At 48.8% G+C, this 23294-nt stretch overlaps 1 protein-coding gene across 1 annotated transcript in view; it reads right to left on the bottom strand.

Annotated features, from left to right (window-relative positions):
* LOC129716153 (CD99 antigen-like protein 2) overlaps nucleotides 1–23294 on the bottom strand; it is a 71972-nt gene that overhangs the window by 5093 nt on the left and 43585 nt on the right. Inside the window, exons 2-9 of the mRNA XM_055666029.1 lie at nucleotides 23124–23186; nucleotides 20828–20857; nucleotides 19621–19677; nucleotides 13109–13147; nucleotides 12205–12252; nucleotides 8395–8469; nucleotides 5767–5793; nucleotides 4585–4611 (exon numbers count right to left, since the gene is read on the bottom strand). Coding sequence (XP_055522004.1) covers nucleotides 4585–4611; nucleotides 5767–5793; nucleotides 8395–8469; nucleotides 12205–12252; nucleotides 13109–13147; nucleotides 19621–19677; nucleotides 20828–20857; nucleotides 23124–23186 — 366 coding nt within the window. The remainder of the gene's footprint in view (nucleotides 1–4584; nucleotides 4612–5766; nucleotides 5794–8394; nucleotides 8470–12204; nucleotides 12253–13108; nucleotides 13148–19620; nucleotides 19678–20827; nucleotides 20858–23123; nucleotides 23187–23294) is intronic.

The following is a 23294-nucleotide window of genomic DNA, read 5'->3' as shown; positions in this document are numbered from 1 at the left end:
CCCAGCGGTAGAGTTGCTGCCTTACAGCGCCAGAGACCCGGGTTTGATCGTGACTACGGGTGCTGTCTGTACGGCGCTTGTATGGTCGTCGAAGGAAACCGGAGCACCCAGAGAAAACCCCCGCAGGTCACAGTGAGAACGAACAGACAGCACCCGTAGTCGGGATCGAACCTGCGTCTCTGGCACTGTGCCATCCCAATCTTGTGAACAAAATACTTATTCGCACTACAGGCTCCTGCCATTCTACGCAGAGGTTACAGTCCTGAAAAGCAGCGTATAATTTAAAAAATACGCAAATTAAACGTAAAGTTTTAAAATTTGAACGGGCGTAAATTTGAGAACTTTATTTCAAAACTACAGCTGGAAAATCAGATTTTTGTATTAATAAAACACGTGCTTTATTTAAAAAACTCATAAATCAAACACACACACACACATCGCAAGGTGCCCATATTTCCCTGCTGGTGAAGAACGATTTTCTGTACAACAGTTCACAAGTCCAACACAAGATGGCAGCAAATGCCAGCATTACGCCGCTCAACGCGACTCTTGACATTAAATGGGGCAAAAAACTGGAATGCTGGAAATGTCTACAGTTTGCTTGTGGCCTCTCACTGGCTATGGAGGAAGCGCAGGGCAGAAAGGTCAGTGTGGGCAGGCACGGAAATCCCTATCAAAATATGGAGGGGACAGGGGGGACACAATTTTTTGGCGGCCGCGCGCGCATGCGCACACTCACGCACACGTGCGAGGCTTCGGAGTCTCAATCCAGCGCTAAATGCAGCTCAACTCTGCCTGTCTCGCCGGGTTAACCTACAGCCCTGCCTGGACTGACGGGACACCAACGTTGCTTCTCCGTGCTGGCTGTAAACCTGGGCCATGTTTCCCGCAAGTCCAGGCAGGGCTGTAGGTTCACCTGGCGGGACAGGCAGAGTTGAGCTAGGTTTAGCGCTGCTTCTCTGCGCTGGCTGTGGGCCTGGAGGCACCGCGCCCGTCTGACTCCTGACGTCTCTGGCCACCCGTGGGGGGGGGGTGGGCACTCGGGACAGCGTCGGAGAGCCGGCCGGGATCGATCCTGGCTGCGGATGAAGCGCTGGCCTGTGCCACGTCTCCCTCCTCCAATCACTGTGCTCTATCCTCAGTCCCAACCCACCCCCCAACTCCTCCAATCATCGCGCTGAATCATGCCCCGCCCCCATTGCCTGCTGACTGACGTCTCTCTCGTCCAATCGGTTCCCTCGATCATCAGTCCCACCTCCATTGTCTCGCGGAAAGCGGAGATTTCACTGGGTTTTAAAATCCGGATTACAAAAATTTGGGGGGACGTCCCCCACCTCTCAAAACAGAGGGGGGGACGTGTCCCTCTTGGCCCCCCCCCCCCGCCGGGTTTTCTGCCCATGAGTGTTGGGAATGGGAAGGGATTTTAAATGCTTAGCAACTGAGAGATCCAGTAGGCCTCGGCTACACTTGGTCTCCCCGCTGTGCAGGAGGCCACAATCGGGAACAACGGATGTTAGAGGAGGTGCACGTGGACCTGTGTCACACCTGGAAGGAGAGCTGGGGTCCCTGGATGGAGGTGAGGGAGGAAGGGAGGGAGGGAGTATAGGGACAGGTGCAGGGGGATGTACCTGGGGAGGCGGTGGTTTGGGTGGGAAGGAGGGGCTGAACTGCGGAGTTATGGAGGAAGTGGTCTCGGATTAGTACGGGTCCCATAGGTTATGGGGAAAAGGCAGGAGAATGGGGTTAGGTGGGAGAGATAGAACAGCCATGATTGAATGGCGGAGTAGACTTGATGGGCCGAATGGTCCTATCATCGAGTCCTAGAGCGATAGTGTGGAAAGGCCCTTTGGCCAAACTTGCCCACACCGGCCAACAATGTCCCAGCTACCCTAGCCCCACTTGCCTGCGCTTGGTCCATATCCCTCCAAACCTGTCCTAACCATGTACCTGTCCAACTATTTCTTAAATGATGAGATAGCCTGCCTCAACTACCTCCTCTGGCAGCTCGTTCCATACACCCACCACCCTTTGTGTGAAAAAGTTACCCCTCCGATTCCTATTAAATCTTTCCCCCTTCGCCTTGAACCTATGTTCTCAACACTGGGCAAGAGACTACTCTGTGCATCTACCTGATCTATTCCTCTCATGATTTTGTACACCTCTATCAGATCACCCCTCATCCTCCTGCGGGAATAGAGACCCAGCCTACTCAATCTCTCCCCGTAGCTCACACCCTCTAGTCCTGCCAACATCCTCGTAAATATTTTCTGGACCATTTCAAGCTTGGCAATATCTTTCCTATAACTTGGTGCCCAGAACTGAACACAATATTCTAAATGCGGTCTCATCAACGTCTTATACAACTGCAACATGACCTCCCAACTTCTATACTCAACACTCGGACTGATGAAGGCCAATGTGCCAAATGCCTTTTTGACCACCTTATCTACCTGCGACTCCACCTTCATGGAACCAAGCACGTACTCCTAGATCCCTCTGCTCTACAACACTATAGACAATAGGTGCAGGAGTAGGCCATTCAGCTCTTCGAGCCAGCACCACCATTCAATATGATCATCCCCAATCAGTACCCCGTTCCTGCCTTCTCCCCATATCTCCGCTATCTTTAAGCCCCCATCTAGCTCTCTCTTGAGAGTATCCAGAGAACCGGCCTCCACCGCCCTCTGAAGCAGAGAATTCCACAGACTCACAACTCTCCGTGTGAAAAAATGTTTCCTCATCTCCGTTCTAAATGGCTTACCCCTTATTCTTAAACAGTGGCCCCTGGTTCTGGACTCCCCCAACATCGGGAACATGTTTCCTGCCTCTAGCGTGTCCAAACCCTTAATAATCTTATATGTTTCAATAAGATCCCCTCTCTTATTTCCAAATACCTCCAAGCCAGTCTGAAGAAGGGTCTCGACACAAAACATCACCCATTCCCGCGATCCAGTGATGCTGCCTGTCACGCTGAGTTACTCTGGCATTTTGCGTCCATCTTCAGTGTAATTTAGCATCTGCAGTTCCTTCCCACACACTGTGCATCTACTCTATCTATTCCCCTGAAGATTTTATCCACCTCTCTGAGATCTCCTCATCCTCGTGCAGTCCAAGGAAGAAAGTGCTAGTCCACTCAGGACTTCGAGGGATTCTTGGTCAGATCAGACTTTCACTAAAACGGACATTGGTCAATTAAGTTGATGGGCTGTGTGATAGATGGTATGTGTCCCTTTATAAATCAGAGCATTGAGTATAGAAGTTGGGATGTAATGTTAAAATTGTACAAGGCATTGGTGAGACCAATTCTGGAGTATGGTGTACAATTTTGGTCGCCTAATTATAGGAAGGACGTCAACAAAATAGAGAGAGTACAGAGGAGATTTACTAGAATGTTGCCTGGGTTTCAGCAACTAAGTTACAGAGAAAGGTTGAACAAGTTAGGGCTTTATTCTTTGGAGCGCAGAAGGTTAAGGGGGGACTTGATAGAGGTCTTTAAAATGATGAGAGGGATAGACAGAGTTGACGTGGATAAGCTTTTCCCACTGAGAGTAGGGAAGATGCAAACAAGGGGACATGACATGAGAATTAAGGGACTGAAGTTTAGGGGTAACATGAGGGGGAACTTCTTTACTCAGAGAGTGGTAGCTGTGTGGAATGAGCTTCCAGTGAAGGTGGTGGAGGCAGGTTCGTTTTTATCATTTAAAAATAAATTGGATAGTTGTATGGACGGGAAAGGAATGGAGGGTTATGGTCTGAGTGCAGGTATATGGGACTAGGGGAGAATACGTGTTCGGCACGGACTAGAAGGGTCGAGATGGCCTGTTTCCGTGCAGTAATTGTTATATGGTTATATCTGTCAATGGACTTTCCCTGGAGTCAAGTCGACTAACATCATGGATAGACTCGGCTTGTACTCGCTAGAATTTAGAAGATTGATGGGGGATCTTATAGAAACTTACAAAATTCTTAAGGGGTTGGACAGGCTCGATGCAGGAAGATTGTTCCCGATGTTGGGGAAGTCCAGAACTAGGGGTCACAGTTTGAGGATAAGGGGGAAGTCTTTTAGGACCAAGATGAGAAAATCATTTTTTACACAGAGAGTGGTGAATCTGTGGAACTCTCTGCCACAGAAGGTAGTTGAGGCCACAGTTCATTGGCTATATTTAAGAGGGAGTTAGAAGTGGACCTTGTGGCTAAACGGGTCAGAGGGTATGGAGAGAAGGCAGGTACAGGATACTGAGTTGGATGATCAGCCATGATCATATTGAATGGCGGTGCAGGCTCGAAGGGCCGAATGGCCTTCTCCTGCACCTATTTTCTATGTTTATATCATGCCTGGCCCATTAGATTGTCACCTTCCCCTCAGCCAACAATGAACCATTCTACATTCCCTTGATCATCGTGTACTTTGATGTGTCCTTTTCACACCTTGCACCCCTTCTTTGTACCTTTCCATATCGCTGTGCCTCCCTCTACCCCTGATTCACAGTTGGAGGAAGGGTCTCGACCTGAAACGTCGCCCATTCCTTCTCGCTCCCCCATGTTTATACCTTTTTGAAAACAAAATTAGGATTGTAGCCGTACCTTTTGTGCCTCCGCCCTGCGTGTTATCTGGAAGCCAAAAATAAAAATGAAAGAAAAATAGATTAACAGGGAGAACGTGCAAACTCCACATAGACAGCGCCGGAGGTCAGGATCGAACCCGGGTCTCTGGAGTTGTGAAGCATGCATATTGAATGTCGTCAGCTCGTCAGCAGCGGCCTCTGCAGCCCGTCCGCGTTTTTATTTTTTTTTGTCTATGTTTCTGTGTAGTTTTTTGTTATTTTTTGTTGGGGTGTGTGTGTGTGGGGGGGGGGGGGGTGGGAGTGGGAGGGAGGGGGTAACTTTTAAATCTCTCCCTGCACGGGAGACCCGACCTTTTCTTATCGGGTCTGCAACGAGGAGCGGCCTCCAACAGGAAGACCGGGGGCTCTGGTGCCGACGACTCACCTCACCGTCGCGGAGCTGGCCGAGTCCAGAGCGGGTGGAGCGGTGGTGGAGCGCTGCTGCTGCTGCTGTGGCCCGACCTCCGGAGATTCGGAGGCTGCAACTGTGGGTCTGGCGGACGGCGGCACCGGGAGCCCGCGTGTCACTGGAGGGAGACCGCTTTTCAGGGCTCTCGCAACGGCGACTTCTCCCGCCCGAGTTGTGGGGTCGAAGAGCTCCTGGAGCGGGGCCTGACATCACCACCTCGCGCGGCTTGGAATGGCCGCGGGACTCTGCGAGCGCACGCCGGGGGCTCTAACATTAAGACCCGGTGTGCGACCTCGCACCACCCGGCGTGGCTTTAATGGCCGCGGGACAATCGCCATCGCCAGCCGGGGGCTTTGACTTTGACATCGGGGGCGGCGGGAAGAGTGCAGTGGACAGATAAGTTTTTTTGGCCTTCCATCACAGCAATGTGATGGATGTTTATGTAAAATGTAAATTATGTTGTGTCTTGGGTCTATGTGTTTGTAATGTATGGCTGCAGAAACGGCATTTCGTTTGGACCTCAAGGGGTCCAAATGACAATTAAATTGAATCTTGAATCTTGAATCTTGAAGTTCCTTATTTGCTCGATAGAATTAGTGGAATAGTCCACCTACACACTTAGAACAATGCCCAAATGAAAAAATGGAAAGGGGTGGGAAGAAGATGCTTGCAATTCCACTAATCAAAAACATGCAGGAGGAAAATAGAGTTTCCACAGTCAATTGTAAGCAGTTAATCAAAGGAGGAACATACCTCCAGAAGAGCCCCCAGCTGAACGCCCTGTATAATAAAAATAAATAAAATTCAGTCCAACAAGATACAAGTTTACTTATTCAAGTTAGGCATAGAGTCATAGAGTGATACAGTGTGGAAACTGACCCTTCGGCCCAACTTGCCCACAACGCCCAACATTACTAGTCCCACCTGCCTGCATTTGGTCCATATCGCTCCAAACCTGTCCTATCCATGTACCTGTCTAACTGTTTCTTAAACATTGGGATAGTCCCAGCCTCAACTACCTCCTCTGGCAGCTTGTTGGTGGTGAGTGGTGAATCTCTGGAACTCTCTGCCACAGAGGGTAGTTGAGGCCAGTTCATTGGCTATATTTAAGAGGGAGTTAGACGCCCTTGTGGCTAAGGGGATCAGGGGGTATGGAGAGAAAGGTCGGGATTTTGGATGATCAGCCATGATCATATTGAATGGCGGTGCAGGCTCGAAGGGCCCTACTCCTGCACCTAATTTCTATGTTTCACCCACCACTCTTTGGGGCAAAGAGTTACGCCTCCGATTCCTATTAAATCTTTTCCGCTTCACCTTAAACCTAGGTCCTCGATTCACCCACCCTGGGGCAAGGGACTGTGCCCCCCCCCCCCCCCCCCTCCATGACAATGTCTGAAGAAGGCTCCCAAACTCTCGGTGTTTAGATTAGTTTAGAGATGGTGCGTGGAAACAGGCCCTTCAGCCCACCGAGTCCGCACCGACTGACGATCCCAGAACGCTATCACTCCCCTACACACACACACACACACTAGGGACAATTTACAATTTTCACCAATCCAAGTAACCCATGTCTTTGGAGTGTGGGAGGAAACCAGAGATCCCGGAGAAAACCCACGCAGGTCACGGGGGGAACGTACAAACTCCGTTCAGACAGCGGCCGCAGTCTGGATCGAACCCGGGTCTCTGGCGCTGTAAGGCGGCAACTCTACCACCCTGCAGCGGTTCTCCAGACTCGCTGCCTGATCCGCTGAGTTGGGCCACCACTCTTGTCTTTTTTTGGTAGGCCAGCATCTGAAGTCCATTGTATTTTCAATTTGCATAGCTGTTTTTAGTTCTATTCTCAGTGTAAAAGTCTACTTGCAGTGTTAACTAAAAGGCCCCCAGCCGTCGGTTTATGACCCAAACGTAGACGGGGCGATCGATCATTGAACACCTTCGCTCAGCCAGCCTGAACCTACCTGATCTCACGGTTGCTAAACACTTTAATTCTACCTCCCATTCCCACACAGACCTCTCTGTCCTGGGCCTCCTCCATTGTCAGAGTGAGGCCCAGCGCAAATTGGAGGAGCATAGAAACATAGAAATTAGGTGCAGGAGTATGCCATTCGGCCCTTCGAGCCTGCACCGCCATTCAATATGATCATGGCTGATCATCCAACTCAGTATCCCGTACCTGCCTTCTCTCCATACCCCCTGATCCCCTTAGCCACAAGGGCCACATCTAACTCCCTCTTAAATATAGCCAATGAACTGGCCTCAACTACCCTCTGTGGCAGAGAGTTACAGAGATTCACCACTCTCTGTGTGAAAAAAAGTTCTCTCATCTCGGTTTTAAAGGATTTCCCCCTTATCCTTAAGCTGTGACCCCTTGTCCTGGACTTCCCCAACATCGGGAGCAATCTTCCTGCATCTAGCCTGTCCAACCCCTTAAGAATTTTGTAAGTTTCTATAAGATCCCCTCTCAATCTCCTAAATTCTAGAGAGTATAAACCAAGTCTATCCAGTCTTTCTTCATAAGACAGTCCTGACATCGCAGGAATCAGTCTGCTGAACCTTCTCTGCACTCCCTCTATGGCAATAATGTCCTTCCGCAGATTAGGGAGACCAAAACTGTACGTAATACTCCAGGTGTGGTCTCACCAAGACCCTGTACAACTGCAGTAGAACCTCCCTGCTCCTATACTCAAATCCTTTTGCTATGAAAGCCAACATACCATTCGCTTTCTTCACTGAACAGCACCTGATATTTCGCTTGGGTAGCTTACACCCCAGCGGTATGAACATTGACTTCTCTCACTTCTCGGGGTATCTAAATCTAAATGTTATTAGTTATTTAAGTTATGACATCGGATGGAAGCTGCATACCAAATCTCGTTGCGCTTATGTGCAAATGACAATAAAATATATTATTATTATTATTATTATTCAGGTAGCCCTGGCATTCCCTCTCTCTCTCTATCCCTCCCCCACCCAAGTCACACCAGCTTCTCCCTACAAATAGCTAACAATGGCCTGTCTCCTTTATCATCATTCATTGTTCTTTATCTCTCCACATCAAGGTCTATATCTTTTGTTTCCCTTATCCCTAGCCAGTCTGAAGAAGGCCCCAAAACATCATCCATCCCTTCCCTCCAGAGATGCTGCCTGTCCCGCTGAGTTACTCCAGTCTATCTTCCATTCATGATCAGCGGGAACATCTCCCATTCACAGATCAAGGAATGTCAGGACATATTGTTAACCGTGGCATCCCGACACTGCCTGCTCATCTCCATCGGAATATTTTCAACTCGCACATCAGCTACTAGGTTATAAAATGGAAACCTCGTTGTCAGAAACCTCGCTGCCACACAGCCACCGCAAGCGAGAGACGTAAGTAGTTACCTTTGGAATTGGTCTTGTCGGGATTGTAGTCACCGCCAGCTACATCCATGAGATCGCGGTCTCCAAAATCTCCCCCTGCAAAATTAAACAGGCCGAAGGTGAAGAGCGCTCGCGAATTCGACTGAGGAAGAAAGTACTTCTCCTGAAGAATAACACTGCAGGGCCGCTCAGCGGTAGAGTCGCAGCCTCACAGCGCCAGAGGCCCGGGTACGATCCTCACTATGGGTGCTGTCTGTGCGGAGTTTGTACGTTCTCCCCGTGACCTGCGTGGGTTTCCTCCGGCTGCTCCGGTTTCCTCCCACACTCCAAAGGCATACAGGTTTTGCAGGCTAATTTCCTTGGTAAAATTGTAAATCGTCCCTACTGCGTGTCGGGTATATTTTCACTGTGCACGTGACAATAAACTAAACTAAATGTGGAGAGGATGGAAAGGAGAAAAAGAAGGAGTTGTCCATATTTGCATTGGGGTAGGACTATTTTACTCTCAAGAGGAATGCAAGTCTTTGGAACATTGATCGCCAAAATGGCGTTGGTAGCAAAGGATTTAATAAATAGTAGATGTATTCTTGAACTGAAGGTGTGCGTTATATTACCTGGGGAGAAGCAAGGAAGGGAACTTGATGAATGCAATGTTGATGTAAAAAAAACAATCATGATTTTATTGAATTGAATCTTAAGCAGTGTTTTAAACTTGTGTTATTTGAGTTGGTCGTCTAATTTGTCCATTTTCTGGTCATAGTCATAGAGTGATACAGTGTGGAAACAGGGTCTTCGGACCAACTTGCCCACACCGGCCAACATGTCCCAGCTACACTCGCCCCACCTGCCCGCATTTGGCCCATATCCCTCCAAACCTGTCCTATCCATCTACCTAACTGTTTCTGAAATGTTGGGATAGTCCCAGCATCAACTACCTCCTCTGGCAGCTCGTTCCATACACCCACCATCCTCTGTGTGAAAAGGTACCCCTCAGATTCCCATTAAATCTTTTTTCATCTTCACCTTAAACCTGTGTCCTCTGGTCCTCGATTCCCCTACTCTGGGCAAGAGACTGTGCATCTACCCGATCTATTCCTCTCATGATTTTATACACCTCTATAAGATCACCCCTCATCCTCCTGTGCTCCAAGGAATAGAGTCCCAGCCTGCTCAACCTCTCCCTTTTGCTCACACCCTCTAGTCCTGGCAACATCCTTGGAAATCTTTTACATTTTGGTAATTTTCAGGTTTAATTTAGAGATACAGCATGGAAACAGGTCCTTTGGCCTCACGCATCCACCATCGATCACCCATTCACACTAGTTCTATGTTATCCCACCTTCTTGTCCACTCTCTACGGACTAGTGGCCAATGAGCCTACAAGCCGTTATTTTCATTTACTGCTCATGCAGACTCAATGGGTAAATGGGCTGTGCATTTTTTCGTTTCTCCAACTCATTTTTTCGTTTCTCCAACTTAAGGATAAAGGGGAAATCCTTTAAAACCGAGAGGAGAACTTTTTTCACACAGAGAGTGGTGAATCTCTGGAACTCTCTGCCGCAGAGGGTAGTCGAGGCCAGTTCATTGGCTATATTTAAGAGGGAGTTTGTTTAAGGGGATCAGGGGGTATGGAGAGAAGGCAGGTACGGGATACTGAGTTGGATGATCAGCCATGATCATATTGAATGGCAGTGCAGGCTCGAAGGGCCGAAGGGCCTACTCCTGCACCTAATTTCTATGTTTCTATGTTTCTATTTCCCTTTCTCCGACTCTCCTGTCATGCGATTACATTCTGCACGGTTATTTACAAAGAACTGCAAAATGTGTTTTGTGGAACCCAAGAAACATCATGTCATTCATCAGCGGAAAATGAATTTTTGAAAAGGGCACGAAAATGCTGTTCGGCACGGTGGCGCAGCGGTAGAGTTGCTGCCTTATGGGACTGTCCCACTTGCACGATTTTTCAGCAGACTGCTGGCGACTGCCAGAGTTGCCGGCAGTCGCCTGAAAAACCGGGAACTGGAACGGTGACTGTCAGAGTGGAACGAACACGAACGCACACACACACACACACACACACACACACACACACACACACACACACACACACACACACACCACACACACACACACACACACACACACACACACACACACACACACACACACACACACACACACACACACACACACCACACACACACACACACACACACACACACACACACACACACACACACACACACACACACACAGCAAAGGCTGGGGCCAGGGCAAGCAGTGGGAGCACTGTCTGAAATTCACACGGTGCAAAGGCAAGGTGATACAGACACACACCGCGATGAACAGGAAGGCTGGCGCTGGAATTAAGACCGCTAGCAGAGTGTATGGTAACTCCGTTAAAAGAGGGGAGGAGAGGGGGGGGGGGGGGGAAGAAGGAGTGGAGACAACTTTTAAGATGCCAGACAACTTTTAATAAGCCACAGATACACAGCTGTGAAGTTCTGCGGGCATTTAACATTACCGGTCGGTTATCCTTGGTTCTGAAAACTCCTACTCACATTTTTTTCCCCCCAATGAGCCAATGAAAATGACCGGTAATAGAAACATAGAAACATAGAAAATAGGTGCAGGAGTAGGCCATTCGGCCCTTCGAGCCTGCACCGCCATTCAATATGATCATGGCTGATCATCCAACTCAGTATCCTGTACCTGCCTTCTCTCCATACCCCCTGATCCCTTTACCCACAAGGGCCACATCTAACTCCCTCTTAAATATAGCCAATGAACTGGCCTCAACTACCTTCTGCGGCAGAGAATTCCAGAGATTCACCACTCTCTGTGTGTGAAAAAAGTTTTCCTCATCTCGGTCCTAAAATATTTCCCCCTTATCCTTAAACTGTGACCCCTTGTTCTGGACTTCCCCAACATCGGGAACAATCTTCCTGCATCTAGCCTGTCCAACCCCTTAAGAATTTTGTAAGTTTCTATAAGATCCCCCTCTCAATCTTCTAAATTCAAGCGAGTACAAGCCGAGTCTATCCAGTCTTTCTTCATATGAAAGTCCTGACATCCCAGGAATCAGTCTGGTGAACCTTCTCTGTACTCCCTCTATGGCAAGAATGTCTTTCCTCAGATTTGGAGACCAAAACTGTACGCAATACTCCAGGTGTGGTCTCACCAAGACCCTGTACAACTGCAGCAGTACAGGGTAATGTTGAAGGCGATTAACTAAAACTACCTACGACTATTTTGACTACTCATAACTACATGGTGACCCCACCACAACTGCACCTACGACTACAGGATTATCGATTTTCTCCATGGAGATCAATTTCTGGTGGCAGAAATTTTTTCAACATGTTGAAAAATTTGCGGCGACCATACTGAGGCCGCGACTCGTTCCCCGAATGCGGGAACTCCTCGCGACCATGAAGGAGACTCACCAGAGACCACCAGCGAACATGTGGCGAGCGCAGAGTCTCCTGCACTCGCCTCAGTGGGACACGCCCATTTCAGCGCCAGAGACCCGGGCTCGATCCTGACTAGGGGTGCTGTATGTAGGGAGTTTGTACATTCTCCCCTGACGGCATGGGTTTTCTCCTGGTGCTCCGCTTTACAGGTTAATAGGCTTGGTGTAAATGTGAAATTGCCCCTGGTGTGTGTATGGTAGTTGCAGTGTGCGGGAATCAATGGTCGGCAAGGACTCGGTGGGTCGAGGGCCCCGTTTCCGCGGATGTACCTCTAAACTAAACTAAAGATTCGGCAAATATTCAACTCAGTAAAAGATGAACAGAGTAAAAAAAACAAAAAACAACCATGGTCCTTTACCTGAATTGCCTCCCCTTCCTGGTTTAAAGGGTGCCTTTGTGTATTTGTCTGTTGGAGAAATAAGACTGGAGTTTAATGAATTGAAATCCATTCAGATGCAGATTAATTTGTGCTCTTGCTGCGCCCGGGTTTGTTGGCCGTCCCGGACAGCTGGCGGCCGGGGGTGGGGTGGGAGGCGAGGATTAGTTGAGTCAACGGCAGCGTGCAGGCAAGGGTTGGCGGTGGTGCCAGTAGGTCTGGACTGGAAGCGGGTCAGGGGCGGCGATGTGGGCTAAGGGTGGTGGGGGCAATCGGGGCAGGGAGGTTGTACGGGCAAGGTGTGGCTTGGACAATTAGGGCAGTAAGGGCGGTAATGGGCAAGGGAGGTGGTGTCAGCCAAGGGGTGGCACGGGCAGCTGTAAGCGGCAAGAAGAGGCAGACTGAGCTGGGGGTGACATCAGCAGGTCTGATCACTATATCCAATATCCATTGGGTAATAATAGAAGAAAATAAAAATGCTAATGGTAACACCAGCGGGACAGGCAGCATCTCTGGAGAGAAGGAACGGGTGATGATTCGGGTCGCGACGCATCTTCAGACTGATGTTAGGGGAGAGGGAGATACACAGATAAGGAAGTGTAAGGTGTGAAAGCAGGACAAAGGGAATGGCGATCAGGGAGAATGTGTAGCAGCTCATTGTTAGCTGGGAGAAGGTAACATCAAAGACCTTGCACCGCCGATATAAAGAAGATAGACACAAAATGCCCGAGTAACTCAGTGGGACAGGCAGCATCTCTGGAGGTTCTCCTCCTCTCTCCGATTCTTCTCCGTGGTAAAGAGGTCCGTTAAGACGAGGGTTCACTGTATCTACTATGAAAGGTAAAAAAACAATTTGCACAAGTCCATTTGAAACAGTTGGACCTACCTTCACCATTGACAGCATCATTCAAATCAAACCCACCGGCTGAAAAAGAGAGGGAGAGTGAATGAATAGACAATAGACAATAGGTGCAGGAGGAGGCCATTCGGCCCTTCGAGCCAGCACCGCCATTCAATGTGATCATGGCTGATCGTCCCCTATCAATAACCCGTGCCTGCCTTCTCCCCATATCCCTTGACTCCACTAGCCCCTGGAGCTCTATCTAACTCTATCTTAAATCCATCCAGTGATTTGGCCTCCACTCCCCTCTGTGGCAGGGAATTCCATAAATTCAAAACTTTCTGGGTGAAAACATTTTTTCTCACCTCAGTCTTAAATGGCCTCCCCTTTATTCTAAGACTGTGGCCCCTGGTTCTGGACTCGCCCAACATTGGGAACATTTTTCCTGCATCTAGCTTGTCCAGTCTTTTTATAATTTTATATGTTTCTATAAGATACCCCCTCATCCTTCTAAACTCCAGTGAATACAAAACTAGTCTTTTCAATCTTTCCTCATATGACAGTCCCGCCATCCCAGGGATCAATCTCGTGAACCTACGCTGCACTGCCTCAATCACAAGGATGTCCTTCCTCAAATGAGGAGACCAAAACTGTACACAATACTCCAGATGCGGTCTCACCAGAGCCCTGCACAACTGCAGAAGAATATTCCCTGACTCCGCTATCTTCAAGAGCTCTATCTACAGTAGCTCTCTCTTAAAAGTATCCAGAGAACAGGCCTCCACCGCCCTCTGAGGCAGAGAATTCCACAGACTCACAACTCTCTGTGTGAAAAAGTGTTTCCTCATCTCCATTCCAAATGGCCAACCCCTTATTCTTAAACTGTGGCCCCTGATTCTGGACTCCCCCCAACATCGAGAACATGTTTCCTGCCTCTAGTGAGCCCAAATCCTTAATAATCCTATATGTTTCAATAAGATTCCCTCTCATCCTTTTAAATTCCACACTATACTAGCCCAGCTGCTCCATTCTCTCAGCATATGACAGTGGCCATGGTGAGTGGAATTAAGTGGTCAGCAACATTTTGATGACATCTCTCACCATCGAATCCATCTGCACTTCACGGCCTTGGACCCACAATACCCCAACACTGGTCAAGAAGGCTCACCAGCGTCTCTTCTTCCTGAGGAGACTGAAGAAGGTCCATCTGTCTCCTCAGATCCTGGTGAACTTCTACCGCTGCACCATCGAGAGCATCCTTACCAACTGTATCACAGTATGGTACGGCAACTGCTCTGTCTCCGACCAGAAGGCATTGCAGAGGGTGGTGAAAACTGCCCAACGCATCACCGGTTCCTCGCTCCCCTCCATTGAGTCTGTCCAAAGCAAGCGCTGTCTGCGGAGGGCGCTCAGCATCGCCAAGGACTGCTCTCACCCCAACCATAGACTGTTTCCCCTCCTACCATCCGGGAGGCGCTACAGGTCTCTCCGTTGCCGGACCAGCAGGTCCAGGAACAGCTTCTTCCCTGCAGCTGTCACTCTACTTAACAACGTATCTCAGTGACTGCCAATCACCCTCCCCCCCTCCCCCCCGACACTCCTCCCACAGGAAAAACACTATGACTGTATGCATGTAAATAGATTTATTTATTGCTCATATTCTATGTCGCTCTTCCAGGGAGATGCTAAATGCATTTCGTTGTCTCTGTACTGTACACTGACAATGACAATTAAAGTTGAATCTGAATCTGATCTGAGCATAATCAAGGACCAGTCTCACCCGGGTCACTCCCTATTCTCCCCTCTCCCCTTAGGGAAAAGGGTACAGCAGTGTGTAAACGCACACCTCCAGATTCAGGGACAGTTTCTTCCCAGCTGTTATCAGGCATCTGCACCATCCTATCAACACCCAGAGGCCGGACCTGACATGTCATCTACAACATGGGGAACTCGCAGGCTATCTTTAATCGGACTTTACCTTGCGTCAAGCATTGATCCCTTCATCGGGTATGTGTACACTATGAATGGCTCGATTGTGGGCAAGGTTTCGGGCCGAAACCCTTCCTCAGACTGATGCAGGCGGGGGGAAGAAGAAAGGAAGAGGAGGAGCCAGGGGGCTGAGGGAGAGCTTGGAAGGGGAGGAGGCAGCATTGTAAAATGTGGTGGTGCTCCTTGCCACCCGGACCCTGGCTACAAGGGGCCCCCCTACACCAGCGCCGCAGCTGGGCGGGCACCTACGGATGTCGAACCGGATGGCATCACCCTGCTGCAGACTTCTGCTGCCTCGTGCATAGATAGCCCTTCCGCTGACTGGTTAGCACGCAACAAAAAGCTTTCCACTGTATCTTGCTACATTTAACTACAAACCAAACCAGAACTAGAACATTTTGGGAATGCCACACGACCGATCGGGAGAATGTTTTGGGAATGCCACACATAGAAACATAGAAATTAGGTGCAGGAGTAGGCCATTCGGCCCTTCGAGCCTGCACTGCCATTCAATATGATCATGGCTGATCATCCAACTCAGTATCCCGTACCTGCCTTCTCTCCATACCCCCTGATCCCCTTAGCCACAAGGGTCACATCTAACTCCCTCTTAAATATAGCCAATGAACTGGCCTCCACTACCCTCTGTGGCAGAGAGTTCCAGAGATTCACCACTCTCTGCGTGAAAAAAGTTCTTCTCATCTCGGTTTTAAAGGATTTCCCCCTTATCCTTAAGCTGTGACCCCTTGTCCTGGACTTCCCAACATCGGGAACAATCTTCCTGCATCTAGCCTGTCCAACCCCTTAAGAATTTTGTAAGTTTCTATAAGATCCCCTCTCAATCTTCTAAATTCTAGAGAGTATAAACCAAGTCTATCCAGTCTTTCTTCATAAAAAAGGCCTGAAATCCCAGGAATCAGTCTGGTGAACCGTCTCTTCACTCCCTTTTTGGCAATAATGTCCTTCCTCACACGGTCGATCCAACGCACCCCCCCCCAACACGGAGCTTACAGCCCAGTGGTATGAATATTGATTTCTCCCACTTCAGGTAGCCCCGGCATTCCCTCTCTCACTATCCCTATCCCACCCAAGTCGCACCAGCTTCTCGTTCTCACCCAACAAACAGCTGACAACGGCCTGTTTCCTTTCTCATCGTTACTTTTTTGCATATCTTTCATTCCTTGTTCTTGACCCGAAACGTCACCTATTCCTTCGTTCCATAGATGCTGCCTCACCCGTTTCTCCAGCAGTTTTATCCACCTTCATTGTTCTTTATCTCTCTACATCATCGTCTAGAGTGGGTGAATCTGTGGAACTCTCTGCCACAGAAGGTAGTTGAGGCCACAGTTCATTGGCTATATTTAAGAGTGAGTTAGATGTGGCCCTTGTGGCTAAATGGATCAGGGGGTATGGAGAGAAGGCAGGTACGGGATACTGAGTTGGATGATGATCATATTGAATGGCGGTGCAGACTCGAAGGGCCGAATGGCCTACTCCTGCACCTATTTTCTATGTTTCTATGTCTATGTCTATATCTCTCGTTTCCCTTATCCCAAACCAGTCTGAAGAAGGGACTCGACCCGAAACGTCACCCATTCCTTCTCTCCGGAGATGCTGCCTGTCCCGCTGAGTTACTCCGGCATTTTGTGTCTATCTTCAATTAAAAGACCACGCCTGGATACTCCCTAGCAACCGCCCCACATCCGTCAGGGTGGGGTGGGGGATGGGGAGCAGTAATTTAGCAATGTCCACCTCGGGTAAAACAGAACTGGTCACAGCTTCGATAGCAATCTGGAGTACAGCGTGGTAAACAGGGATTACTTTATCTTCACTGCTCACTGACCATGTAAGGCAGAGATAAGGGGTCGTGTGAAACACAAAGTCTGCTTAGCGTCAGGCAGCGACTGTCCCAGGACACGAGTCTCCGGTGTTGCTCAATTTGTCTTAAGAGTTGGTTCTGAAAGTTAAGGGCCTGTCCCACTTGGGTGTCAATTACGCACCGCGCAGGTGGTGCGCGAAGATTTCGTGAATCCTGGAGCTTCGCACGTGACCTCGCGTGACGGCCTACGCCACCATGCCCGCGTAACGCATGCCATGTGCGCGTAACGACGAGCGTGCCGAGCGTCGTGGCGCGTAAATGATGTTGCGTAAATATCTCCCAAGTGGGACAGGCCCTTTAACAAACAAAAGGGCATGGCTTCAAAAGGAGAGGTGGAAAGTTTAAAGGAGATGTGTGGGGGAAAGTTCGGCTTTATATAATCAGCTGCCACCAGGGATGGTGGTGGAGGCAGATACCAGTGTAGCATTAAAGAGACTTTTGGATAGGCACATGGATAGGTAAGGAATGGAGGGAGGTTACACAAAAAAGCTGGAGAAACTCAGCGGGTGCAGCAGCATCTATGGAGCGAAGGAAATAGGCAACGTTTCGGCCCGAAACGTTGCCTATTTCCTTCGCTCCATAGATGCTGCTGCACCCGCTGAGTTTCTCCAGCTTTTTTGTGTAACCTTCGATTCTCCAGCATCTGCAGTTCCCTCTTAAACACAAGGAATGGAGGGATATGGATTAGGTGCAGGCAGACAAGAGTTGGTCTTGGCATCAGGTTTTGGCAGAGATGTTGTGGGCCGAATGGCCTGCTCTTGTGCAGTACTGTTCACAGATTTTCGTAAGTTTTCAGATCATCAAGGCCATTTTTTCGGCGACTGCCGGTGCCATTGACTGATGTATCAGGGTCGCCGAAAGGTTTTGAACATTTCAAAATCCAACGGCGACAAAAAAAATGTTGCGACACTTGAGGAAACGCCGCGCGTCAACACGTTGTCACGCCGCGACTTTTTCGGTTACCTAATACGTCAGTCAATGATGCCGACAGTCGCCGAAAGAAATCGGCAAGTGGGACAGGCCCTTTAGCGATAGGAACAGAATTAGGCCATTCGGCCCATCAAGTCTACTCCGCCATTCAATCATGGCTCGTCTATCTCTCCCTCCTAACCCCATTCTCCTGCCTTCTCCCCATAAACTCTGACACCCGTACTAATCTAGAACCCATCCATCTCTGCCTTAAAAATATTCACATACAAGGAATTTGCCTTGGTGCTCCGACCAAAAGTAACAACATGACATACAGTGGCAGTTACGAATGACTCAGAAAACACTAAACATTCATATTAATAAAACATTAATGATAAAACACCATTGACCAAGCATGTGAACCAACAAAATACCAGATCAAAGGGAGGCTACAGATTTTTGGCTGTTGAGTAGAGCAACTACTCGTGGATAAAAACTGTTTTTATTTCTGGCTGTGGCAGCTTTGACAGTCCGGAGTCGCCTTCCAGAGGGAAGTGATTCAAAGAGTTTGTGGCCAGGGTGAGAGGGGTCAGAGATGATCTTGCCCGCTCGCTTCCTGGCCCTTGCAGTGTACAGTTCGTCAATGGAGGGAAGGTTGCAGCCAATAACCTTCTCTGCTGATCGGACGATTCGCTGCAGCCTCCGGGTGTCGTGCTTGGTGGCCGAGCCAAACCAGACCATGATGGAGAAGGTGAGGACAGACTCTACGATGGCCGTGTAGAATTGGACCATCATTGCCTGTGGCAGATTGTGCTTCCTCAGCTGCCGCAGGCAGTACATCCTCTGTTGTGCCTTTATAGAGTATAACGGGATAAAAGTATAGAGGGACATGGGCCAAGCGCGGGCAGGGTGGACTGGTGTAGATGGGGCATCTTGGCTGACATGGACAAGTTGGGACTGTTTTACTGCCGTATGATTCTAGGTGTAGATGGAAGATCCCTTACCATGTATCTATACACTGTTAGTTGTACAGGGTCTTGGTGAGACCACACCTGGAGTATTGCGTACAGTTTTGGTCTCCAAATCTGAGGAAGGACATTATTGCCATAGAGGGAGTGCAGAGAAGGTTCACCAGACTGATTCCTGGGATGTCAGGACTGTCTTATGAAGAAAGACTGGATAGACTTGGTTTATACTCTCTAGAATTTAGGAGATTGAGGGGGGATCTTATAGAAACTTACAAAATTCTTAAGGGGTTGGACAGGCTAGATGCAGGAAGATTGTTCCCAATGTTGGGGAAGTCCAGAACAAGGGGTCACAGCTTAAGGATAAGGGGGAAATCCTTTAAAACCGAGATGAGAAGAACTTTTTTCACACAGAGAGTGGTGAATCTCTGGAACTCTCTGCCACAGAGGGTAGTCGAGGCCACAGTTCATTGGCTATATTTAAGAGGGAGTTAGATGTGGCCCTTGTGGCTAAGGGGATCAGGGGATATGGAGAGAAGGCAGGTACGGGATACTGAGTTGGATGATCAGCCATGATCATATTGAATGGCGGTGCAGGCTCGAAGGGCTGAATGGCCTACTCCTGCACCTAATTTCTATGTTTCTATGCTAAAGGGCTCGATTGTAATCATGTATTGTCTTGCGCTAACTGGTCAGCACGCAGCAACAGCTGTTCACTGCACCGCGAGCGGCCCACTTGACTATAAACTAAGCTGCACTGAGTACATATGAGGATGCAAATGGTTAACAAAATGCAGGAGAAAGGTGCAACGTACCATCGTCCTCTGTGTTCTTTGGTTTTGCGGGCACGTCGGGATCATCGAAATCTAAAGCTACACAGAGAAGAAAAGAACAACACATGAAGATCACCTTGCATGCTGAAAGGGCCATCTAACCAACGCTGTCCAAAAACACAGGAGCCAGCATGGTGGCGCAACGGTAGAGTTGCTGCCTTACAGCACCGGAGACCCAGGTTCGATTCCAACTACGGGTGCTTGTCAGTGCCTTCTCCCCCTGACCCGCGTGGGTTTTCTCCGAGATCTTCGGTTTCCTCCCATGCTCCAAAGGCGTACAGGTTTGTAAGTTAATTGGCTTGGCAAACGTAAAAATTGGCCCTTGTTTGTGTGGGATCGTGTTGATGTGCGGGGATCGCTGGTCGGCGCGGACACGGTGGGTTGAAGGCGCTGTATCTCCAAATTAAACTAAGCAAGGGCTGAAGACGGTGAGGGTCAAAGGTTCACAGGACGGCAGGATGGAGGTGACCACATTGGCCAAAGGTGGGCAAATGGGACTAGCTTAGATGGGACATCATGATCGGTGTGGGCTGAAGGGCCTGTTGACATGCGACCAACAACAAAAGTGACTTCTCTAACTTTACACAAAAGATTCTTTCAAAACTTGGAATCCTATCTGAACCAAAACCCAAGAGAAAGCTTTTCCAATTAACTAGGTGGCATTTTACAAGGTTTACAAGGTTAATTCCCGGGATGGCGGGACTGTCATATGCTGAGAGAAGCAGCTGGGCTTGTACACTCTGGAGTTTAGAAGGATGAGAGGGAATCTCATTGAAACATATAAGATTGTTAAGGGCTTGGACACGCTAGAGGCAGGAAACATGTTCCCGATGTTGGGGGAGTCCAGAAGCAGGGGCCACAGTTTAAGAATAAGGAGTAAGCCATTTAGAACGGAGACGAGGAAACACTTTTTCTCACAGAGAGTTGTGAGTCTGTGGAATTCTCTGCCTCAGAGGGCGGTGGAGGCGGGTTCTCTGGATGCTTCCAAGAGAGAGCTAGATAGGGCTCTTAAAATTAGCGGAGTCAGGGGATATGGGGAGAAGGCAGGAACGGGGTACTGATTGGGGATGATCAGCCATGATCACATTAAATGGCGGTGCTGGCTCGAAGGGCCGAATGGCCTACTCCTGCACCTATTGTCTGTTGTCTATTTCTTAATTTTTACCATGCAAAAGACACAAGTACTTACATGTATCAGGTATTGCAGGGGGTTTTACAGCTGTAAGAGAAAGTAAACTGTAATTAAAATGGGAATGTAACCATGTCGAACACGGTATTTGTGCTATTGCCTTTATCACGTCTAGGTATCTGTGCATTGCGGACGGCTCGATTGTAATCATGTATTGTCTTTCCGCAGACTGGTTAGCATGCAACAAAAGCTTTCCACTGTACCTCGGTACACGTGACAATAAACTAAACACAAATAAATATGTTCGCAAGTTAATCAATAGCATGCACACATATGAACGCACAGGTTTGTACAAGTACTTCCATCACACGCACTCTGGGAGTCAGACTAAATGAAGAGTATGGCAGGAATTTAGCTCCGTCTAGTTTAGGCTCAGGCTGGTGGCTTAGCGGTAGAGTTGCTAGCTCACAGCGCCAAAGATCCAGCTTCGATCCTGACCAGGGATGCTCTCTGTAAGGAGTTTGTACACTCTCCCCGTGACCATGTGGGTTTTCCCCGGGTGCTCTTGTCTCCTCCCGTGTCACAAAGCCTGAGAGGCTGGTAGGTTAATTGGCTTTGGTAAAATTGTAAATTGGCCCTGGTGGGTGGCTCGTGTACGGTGTGATCGGCTGGTCGGCGCGGACTCGGTGGGCCGAAGGGCCTATTTCCATGCTGTATTTTTTTTAGAAATGGAGCCAGGCCCTTCATAACACCGAGTCTGTGCTGGTGGCTTGAAGGGCCGAATGGCCTACTCCTGCACCTATTTTCTATGATCAGCGATCACCTGCAGACTTGTTCTACCAGATGCGCGAGGGACAATTTCACTGAAGCCAATTAGCCAAATCCGGGGCTCCTGTACAAACAGCGGCTGTAGTCAGGATTGAACCAAGATCCCAGCCGCTAATGAGGCAGCACATAGAAACATAGAAACATAGAAATTAGGTGCAGGAGTAGGCCATTCGGCCCTTCGAGCCTGCACCGCCATTCAATATGATCATGGCTGATCATCCAACTCAGTATCCCGTACCTGCCTTCTCTCCATACCCTCTGATCCCCTTAGCCACAAGGGCCACATCTAACTCCCTCTTAAATATAGCCAATGAACTGTGGCCTCAACTACCCTCTGCGGCAGAGAGTTCCAGAGATTCACCACTCTCTGTGTGAAAAAAGTTCTTCTCATCTCGGTTTTAAAGGATTTCCCCCTTATCCTTAAGCTGTGACCCCTTGTCCTGGACTTCCCCAACATCGGGAGCAATCTTCCTGCATCTAGCCTGTCCAACCCCTTAAGAATTTTGTAAGTTTCTATAAGATCCCCTCACAATCTCCTAAATTCTAGAGAGTATAAACCAAGTCTATCCAGTCTTTCTTCATAAGACAGTCCTGACATCCCAGGAATCAGTCTGGTGAACCTTCTCTGCACTCCCTCTATGGCAATAATGTCCTTCCTCAGATTTGGAGACCAATTTGGGCTTGGAGCACGGCACTGAAGGCCCCAGACCAAGTGTTGGTAAATATGACACAAAATGCTGATGTAACTCAGCAGGACAGGCAGCATCTCTGGAGAGAAGGAATGGGCGACTGAAGATCCAGTGTGAAGAAGGGTCTCGACCTGAAACGTCACCCATTCCTACTCACCAGAGATGCTGCCTGTCCCGCTGAGTTACTCCAGCTTTTTGTGCCTATATTCAGTGTGAACAAGCATCTGCAATTTTGTTCAGCTTGGAGATACAGCGCGGAAACAGGCCCTTCAACCCACCAGATCCGTGCCGACCAGCGATCCCCGCACATTATCACTATCCTACACGCACTAGAGATCATTTTTACATTACACCAAGCCGATTAACCTACAAACCTGCACGTCTTTGGAGTGTGGGAGGAAACCAAAGTCAATAGACAATAGGTGCAGGAGGAGGCCATTCGGCCTTTCAAGCCAGCACCGCCATTCAATGTGATCATGGCTGATCATCCCCAATCAGTACCCCGTTCCTGCCTTCTCCCTATATCCCCTGACCGCTATTTTTAAGAGCCCTATCTAGCTCTCTCTTGAAAGTATCCAGAGAACTGGTCTCCACCGCCCTCTGAGGCAGAGAATTCCACAGACTCACTACTCTCTGTGAGAAAAAGTGTTTCCTCGTCTCCGTTCTAAATGGCCTACTCCTTATTCTTAAACTGTGTGTGGCCCCTGGTTCTGGACTCCCCCCAACATCGGGAGCATGTTTCCTGCCTCTAGCGTGTCTAAACCCTTAACAATCATATAAGTAAGGCAGCAACTCTACTGCTGCGCCATCATGCCAATATTAATAGAGTGACTACTTACGTGGTTTTGCAGTTGGTACATCATCATTGAACGCGTCTGCAAGGTTGAAACCATCGTCCTGTCCTGGATGGTAAAATAGAACGATTGAAATCAATTTCCACAAACCATATGTTCAAATAAAACACTCAATAAACCCAACACAACAGCCATCTTTTCACAGAACATCTGCGC

The sequence above is a fragment of the Leucoraja erinacea genome, unplaced genomic scaffold (assembly GCF_028641065.1).
Source record: "Leucoraja erinacea ecotype New England unplaced genomic scaffold, Leri_hhj_1 Leri_175S, whole genome shotgun sequence".
NCBI classification, from domain to species: Eukaryota; Metazoa; Chordata; class Chondrichthyes; order Rajiformes; family Rajidae; genus Leucoraja; species Leucoraja erinaceus.
Note: the sequence above shows the minus strand (reverse complement) of the source record. Positions and strands in the feature narration are given on the sequence as shown.